The sequence below is a fragment of the Dermacentor andersoni genome, unplaced genomic scaffold (genome assembly GCF_023375885.2).
Source record: "Dermacentor andersoni unplaced genomic scaffold, qqDerAnde1_hic_scaffold ctg00000039.1, whole genome shotgun sequence".
Taxonomy (NCBI): Eukaryota; Metazoa; Arthropoda; class Arachnida; order Ixodida; family Ixodidae; genus Dermacentor; species Dermacentor andersoni.
Genome location: NW_027314752.1, coordinates 35,956,636 through 35,964,098, shown reverse-complemented (window position 1 = coordinate 35,964,098; position 7,463 = coordinate 35,956,636). Strand labels below are relative to the sequence as shown.

At 48.3% G+C, this 7,463-nt stretch overlaps 1 protein-coding gene across 1 annotated transcript; it reads right to left on the bottom strand.

Annotated features, from left to right (window-relative positions):
• Window positions 1-4,429, bottom strand: LOC126519842 (uncharacterized). The gene is made up of 2 exons (XM_072285706.1): window positions 2,452-4,429; window positions 1-741 (listed from the first exon to the last, which is right to left on the bottom strand). Exons 1-2 carry the CDS (start codon window positions 4,042-4,044, stop codon window positions 1-3), a joined length of 2,334 nt encoding a protein of 777 aa, XP_072141807.1. The 5' UTR covers window positions 4,045-4,429.
• Window positions 4,430-7,463: the final 3,034 nt, after the last annotated feature.

Genomic DNA, 7,463 nt, shown 5'->3' with positions numbered 1-7,463 from the left:
TTACTTAAAGTCCTCAGATCTAAACCAGTCCGGTTGCCGGCGCACACGAGCACCCCGACGTAGTGGCGGCTGTTCCTCCGAGTTGGGTGCAGCTGGCGCCGCTGGCACGTGCGACTCCGCCAAGTCTTGCGGTACAGGCTGCTGTGTGGGTGGCGGTACTGATTCGTCGTGCTCTAGTGTTGTTCTGCGATCGGGGTCCGCCGGCGTCCCAGGGGAACTGGGACCATCCTGGTCTGCCTGCGGTTGTCTTGGTGTCGGAGTGCGGTCGTCTGCCGGTAGCCCTTCTGGTGTCGTTTGTTTTACACCCACCTCCGCGTGCGGGGGCGTCTCGCCGGGGTCGGCATGTCCAGGACGCAGGTGATCGGCGTGTGTGAACCGGAGTTGATCGCGCACTTTCACCATATATGTCACAGCACTGACAATTTGGATCACAACACCTTCTTCCCACGAAACGCGTTCACCACGCACAGTTTTCACCAACACCCGGTCCCCCACCACGAAGCTGCGCTCCTGCCCACGAAACAAATCGCGCTGCTCTTTTAGTTTTTCCTGTTTGTCTCGCATGGATTTTGCAAAATCAGGTTGGAGCAGTGAAAGCTTTATGCGTGGCTGGCGCCTCAAAAATAGTTCAGCTGGTGATTTGCTTGTCACACTGCTCGGTGTGTTCCGGTAGGCCATCAGAAAACTATCAATATTTTCCTGTACTGTCTGCTGTTTACCCGAGGCCTCACGCTCGAGCACCTGTTTCAGTAAGGCCCTTTTCACGGTTTGTACTGTTCGTTCTGCAGCACCATTGGACGCTGCGTGATAAGGCGGAATACGAACGTGTTTTACACCGTTGGTGCTCATGAATTCTGCAAACTCCTCCGAGGTGAACTGTGGCCCGTTGTCACTCACCAATACTTCGGGCAAGCCATAAGCGGCAAAAGCACCCCGAAGTTTTTCCAATGTTTTTTGTGCAGAGGTTGAGGACATCGGCCATACTTCGATCCATTTCGAGAATGAGTCGACCAATACCAGAAACACGTTCGTACCCTTCTGTGCAAAATCTACATGGACGCGTGACCAACACTGGGCGGGGTATTGCCAAGGGTGAAGAGGAACCGGCCGAGAAGCTGGCTGAACTGCTTGGCAAATTTTGCACCGCTGAACGTACTGTTCAATGGCCAAATCGATTCCTGGCCACCATACGAAACTCCTCGCTAGCATTTTCATGCGGCTGGTGCCAGGGTGCTCCTCGTGCAGCATGTTTAGTACGCGGTCCCTCAGCAGCTCCGGAATTACGACTCTTACGCCCCACGTCACGCAGCCTTGCTCTAGTGACAGCTCATCGCGGCGAACATAGTAAGATTTCAAATCATCTGCCTGCTGTCTAGGCCACCCGTTTAGCGTATATTGTGCCACGCGGCATAGAGTTAAGCTTCGCTTCGAGACTTTTGCAATCTCCTCTGCTGTCAGCGGGAGACACTGAAAGATTGACATGCAATCTGATGACTCATTGTTCACCGGTCCTGGTTGGGGCAGCCTAGACAAGGCGTCTGCCACTTCAACATTTTTTCCTTTCCTAAATTTCAGCCGGTACCTGTAAGCTGCGAGGGTTAAAGCCCAGCGTTGCATACGTGCGGCAGCGATAGTTGGGATACGCTTATCGTGCCCTAGTATCCCAAGCAGTGGCTGGTGGTCTGTATATATAGTGAATTCTCGGCCGTACAGGTACCGGTGAAATTTCTTTAGGCCAAAGATCAACGCCAGGGCCTCGCGTTCGCACTGCGCGTATTTTTTTTCTGCTTCCGACAGTGTACGCGAAGCAAAAGCAATTGGTTTTTCGTCACCTTCAGCCGTCTCGTGAAAGATAACGGCTCCTAAGCCATATGACGATGCATCGCAAAGCATTGCGAGCGGTTTCTTGACGTCATAGAATGTGAGCACCTTGCTGCTTGTTAGCAAGTGCTTCGTATCTTTAAACGCGGTGCCGCACTCCTTTTTCCACGACCATTTTTGTTCTTTTCTAAGTAGCCGATAAAGCGGCTCTGCTACTGTGGAAGCATTTTTGAGAAACTTTGAGTAAAAGTTCCACATTCCCAAGTACGCCTTAAGCTCTGTAACTGTAGTGGGCTCGGGGGCTTGCAAGATTGCGCTCTTCGTGGCGTCGGTAGGGTAAATACCGTGCTCAGTCACTGTGTGACCCAAATATGTAACAGATTTTCGGAAAAAACGGCATTTATCCAGGTTAAGCGTGATGTTGTATTCACTGAGGCGTTGCAAGACACGTTCTAGTGTCTCCTGGCAGTCGCCGATATCTGCCCCTGTGACGATAACGTCGTCAATATAACAGCCTACACGTGGGATGCCATGAAGTACCTCGTCCATCATTGCCTGAAAGATAGCGGGTGCACTTGCCACCCCGTAAGGAAGGCGCTGAAATTCGAACAACCCAAGACTAGTGTTTACTGTCAAAAATGGTCGTGACTCCGGAGCGAGTGGCAGCTGCTGGTACGCTGAAGAAAGGTCTAGTACACTGAACACCTTTCCTCCTGCTAAGGCAGTGTACAAGTCCTCCGGTCTCGGTAGGGGGTAATGATCTGTTTTGAGAGAGGGGTTTACTGTAGTCTTGTAATCCCCGCATAACCGGACACTGCCGTTTTCCTTCACAACCGTGACAAGTGGGGTAGCCCAGTCACTCCGCATTACAGGACGCAGCATGCCCGTTTCCACGTGTTCTCGCAGCTGCCGCTCAACTCTTTCCTGCAACGCAAACGGAACTGGTCTAGCGCGGCAAAATACAGGACCTGCACCCGGTTTCAGAACAATCTTTGCTTCAAATTTTTGTATTGTCCCCAGCTTTTTAGAAAACACGGAAGGGTACTTCTGTTTTAGCACCGCGACTCTGTCTTCAACTGCAATCTGGCCAATTTCTAGCCAGTCAAGCTTCAAACGTTCTAACCAATTTCGCCCCATTAGTACAGGCGACTTCCTCCCATTGTTTTTTACAACAATGACTGGTAGAGTCATGCACTGATTGTTGTACTTAACCACCACGTCACACTGTCCTTTTAGCTGCATTTGCTCCCCAGTATACGTGCGAAGCGACATTTTGCAAGGTTCACATTTTACGTGTGGAAATTCGGACAGGTACACTTGCTCCGGGACAATTGTGACAGCCGCTCCCGTGTCAATTTGCATATTCAGTTTACGCCCTTCTATTTCCACACTCACTTCATAAGATGATTGGTTGGCGTTAATGACATGGTACAGTTCCTGCTCCGAGTCATCGTCAGAACACTCGAGCGCATGCATGTTTTTTGGCTTCGCTCTAGCAACTGGGCACATGCTTTTCAAATGACCTACAGCCGAACACTTGCGACAAATAAAGTTTTTGTACCAACATTCTTCCGACGAGTGTCCCCTGCCGCATCTTGCGCATTTTTCGTTCTTGCGGGCTTCGACATGCTTAGGATTAGCTGGTCTCCGATACTGGTGTGGTCGGCTTTTCACGACTAGCACGGGTGCCTCTCGTTCTCTTGACCGTAGTTGTTCAGTGTCTCGCGCCGCTAGTTCTCTATCCAGGGCGATTTTGCAAGCGCCATCAAATGTCAGCTCTCGTTCAGCAAACAGAGCACGCTGGGTCTCTTCGTTCCGTATGCCAGCAACCAGCCTATCTCGGAGGGCGTCTTGCAAAAAGCCACCGTAGTCACACTTCCTGACTAAATGTTTAAGTTCCACGATGAACCCCTCCACGCTTTCGCCCTCCTGTTGTACGCGCCGGTTGAACTTGCATCGTTCTGCTATTACGGAACTCCTGGGGCTGTAGTGCTCCTTCAGGAGGCGTTTAACTTCTGCGTACGACTTTTCTCCCGGGGCTGCCGGCACAACAAGACTTCTCAGTACTTCGTAAGCCTCTGGTCCTATGACTGTCAAAAAGACGGCAAGGCGCTTTGCGTCAACGATATCATTAGCCGTTAAGAAATGTTCAAAACGCTCTAAGTACGACTCGAAGTTTTGCGTTTTCGGATCGAACTCGGACATCTTTCCCAGTGGCGGCATTTTGACAGCAGTACATATATCCGTTACTCATCAGTTTGGCGTTTCCTTGCTTGGACGTGCTGCCAGCTCCAAGCCCCGTTGTCGTTCCTTGTGGCCGAGTACTTCCTCCGCAGGGGTGTTCGGTGGGCGGTGCCGTACTCCGGGAGCACGTGCAGCGCCTTGAAGCTGGACGAAAACTCCGCTCGCTTGCTTCCGTTCGTGCCTGTCCACCCGTGCAGGACCAAGGCCGTCGCTTACGTGGGTACGCAAGACCCTCGTCGCCAGTTGTTATAACGTCATCACGCAGCCAAACCGGGAATGGAATCAGTTTATTCAGTGCCGGCGTACATATATATATATCGCTATGTGACGTCACATGGATTATGGCAGTAGCCCGCCCAGTACACATGCGGCATGACGTGCTGCGCTATCACAATAAGTAAGTAAAACTAGCCTAGTATTCATAAATTTAGCAGGTTTCTATCATTACATGGTAGGTTATGAAGTGTTGTTTATTAAAATCACAAATCGAACATTAGGATAAATCAGGTAGTTCAGTCGGATGCACAGCCCTCCGCAAACAGTGAGAATGATCGCTGTATAGCTTGTGAAATATGGCTACTTAGGTGACGTAGCTTGTTCCACTGCTCAAGTTCTCGTGTTTATTCGCTGTTCTATACCTGGGGGAAGGAAAACTTACTCTACTTTAATTTACTCTAAGTTAACGTTTATTTGTGTGCAGTTGATGTTTTGAAACAATCGAAAAGTATTTGAAAAAAATATTCGCATTTAACGAACAGTGACTATTCCATTCAATGACCAAATCAAATAGGATATTATCGGATTTGTTATTCTAAAGTTCATAATATTCGCATACCCCTAGTCTAATAGGTACCACTCTGTTGAAACCCTGGTTGCACTTACGGGAAACAATTGGTGTATAAATGACGAAAAGCGTGTCACTCCGACTCATTCGTTTCGACGAATGATCACCGCGCTCGTTGCTCTTTTTGCTGCTACTAACCGGTATCGTGAGTACCGGAGCAGACGTTGTGTCTCTAAACTGTTCAGCCTCGAGTGTTCGTTTCCGCCAGTCTTCTTGCTTCCGTGCCCAGCATCGCAAGGCCATATTTCGTAGCGCCTTGAGCTTATACGAGCATTATGGTTTCCACCGGAAAGGCCGCAGCTGTCGGAAAAAAGGTTATGCAGAGACAATGATGTGAAACAAGCTTTCTTATTAGCAGAGGTGATTTGCCATGGTCTGTTAAATTTGTCTATATTCAATGCATTTAGCATGTAGTTTTTATATCCAAATGGAGAATTTTATTCAATTGACCTTTGGAGTAGCAGTCCCAAGAATACTTTTTTCGTTATTTTTCAGCGAACACATGCGGCTAAACACAGATCTGTACTGGCCTTGTGGCTTGCAGAGAAGTCTGAACGTATTCCTGCACTGAGTCCTTAGTGATTCATCAGCGGTTGCAAGCCTCCAAAGAGCGCAGGACGAGTGTCCTGAAAAAAATACAAATAGGCATAGACTGTGGTACACGAAAATAAGACAAACATTTTCTTTTCACCGCAGGCCTTTTTTAATATCTCTAAGATATCTATCCACTTCATTAAACACAGTTTAAAAGTAATTGCCAAAGTGTGATCCTTGGCAGCGCGTGTAGCAACATTCGGCCACAAGAACATCTAGCTTCGCACACTACCAATATTACTTAAAGATGAATTGCTCAATACTAAGGACATATACCATGTATAGATATACTGAATATTAAAATGTTATATGACTAATATATATATATATATATATATATATATATATATATATATATATATATATATATATATATATATATATATATATAAGATGTGACTACAAGAGAAGGTAATTGAGCATGTTTAAAATTTGTGGTAGGGTGCTCGGGCAAACACAGTGCTTTAAAGCGCCGTCTCTGTCGTATGAATTTCTTCGTCCCTGTACCGCGCGTTGCCCCAAACCATGATAAATACTTCGCAATAAATACAATTTATTTTCCCTAAGCTGAGTACGCCGGCATAGTTGGTTTATGCACCCAAAATAAAAGAATTTACGGCACTGAGACTTCATAATTGATGGCGTGCACAGTTAAATATGTTTAGCAATCAGCGTACAATTTTTATAGCTCTACAAAACACCATTTAGTAACGGAACTGATATGAAACATGAGGCATCACGAAGTGACGTGTACTAAAGCTATATGCAGATGTATGGTGCTTTATTTTTGAAAATAATAGCGAACCGGAAAGGCATTACAGCAGTCTCTCGAAGCAGCAGCGCGAGCTACGCTCCAGCGATCAATGAACATCGCCGAGCATGGTCAAGTTGTTCGTATGACGAGCAGTGGCTTATACTTGGCACGCAGCTTCTAATATATTTTACTTTTATTGAGACCTGTGACGTGCGCAGGCAGTCAAGGTGGGCGTCGTTGGACGCAGCGATGACGCAGCGAATACTTGGTGAACTTGTTGAAGATGTCCTCGAGACACAAAGGACGTCCAAACGTCTGCAAGCTCCTTGAAAACAAAGAGCGTTGTCTTGGAAAGATGTGGCACTGATGACGAACGAAGGACGTTGACGTGTTGATGGGGTTGATGGGAGATAGGTGGGCCATTAAATTAGTCGTATCCGTTGTAGCTGTCTCATATGGTGGCCCGAGGAATTGTCCTGGAAGGCGTAGTCGGTCCTCATAGGCTTGCTCTGTAGCTGTCGCTCAAATGTCGGGCTTCATGGCGGCATGGAGCACTAGCGCGACAACTGGGAGAGCCAGGCGCAGCTGGAGCGGTACACGATGGCTTTGAATCGTCGGTGATAGCTATCGATCTTCGCATCGGTGTACTGATCGTAAATCGTGCCCTCAGTCGCTTAAAGTCGATGTCTAGCATGAGAGCCCTGGAATGTCGGGATTTGCACTGCCGTCCTGAATTTGTTGTGACCCGACGGGGGGTACTGAAACGCGGTATCCAGCCCGCGAAGGATCTCGGCGCGCCTTTCTTTACGGTGACACATCCATCGGGGCCACAGATGACATTCACGGAAGCAACCAATGTTGATGAGGCAGTGGCTATAAAATATGGCTGCTAAAAAGAGACCAAGGATGTCTAGGTGGATGTGTTGAAATTGTTCTGGAGGCTGGGAGAATGTTCTGAGTGGTAAAATGACGTGCCTGGTAATCATGGCACTATGGCATCAATGCAGGTGCGCACCCAGTGACGCTGTGTGGAAGACCAAATGTAGAGGTCAGCGACCAGGCGCGCGCATTGAATAGGTGAGGTTGTGTAGCTGGTTAAGGAGGACTTGGCGATGCGAGGTCGGAGGGTCTGGATCTGGGTCGTCAGGTAGATATGTCGGTGTAGACACTGGTTCCTAAGCCAGGGGCTGGAAGTTGATGTAGCTG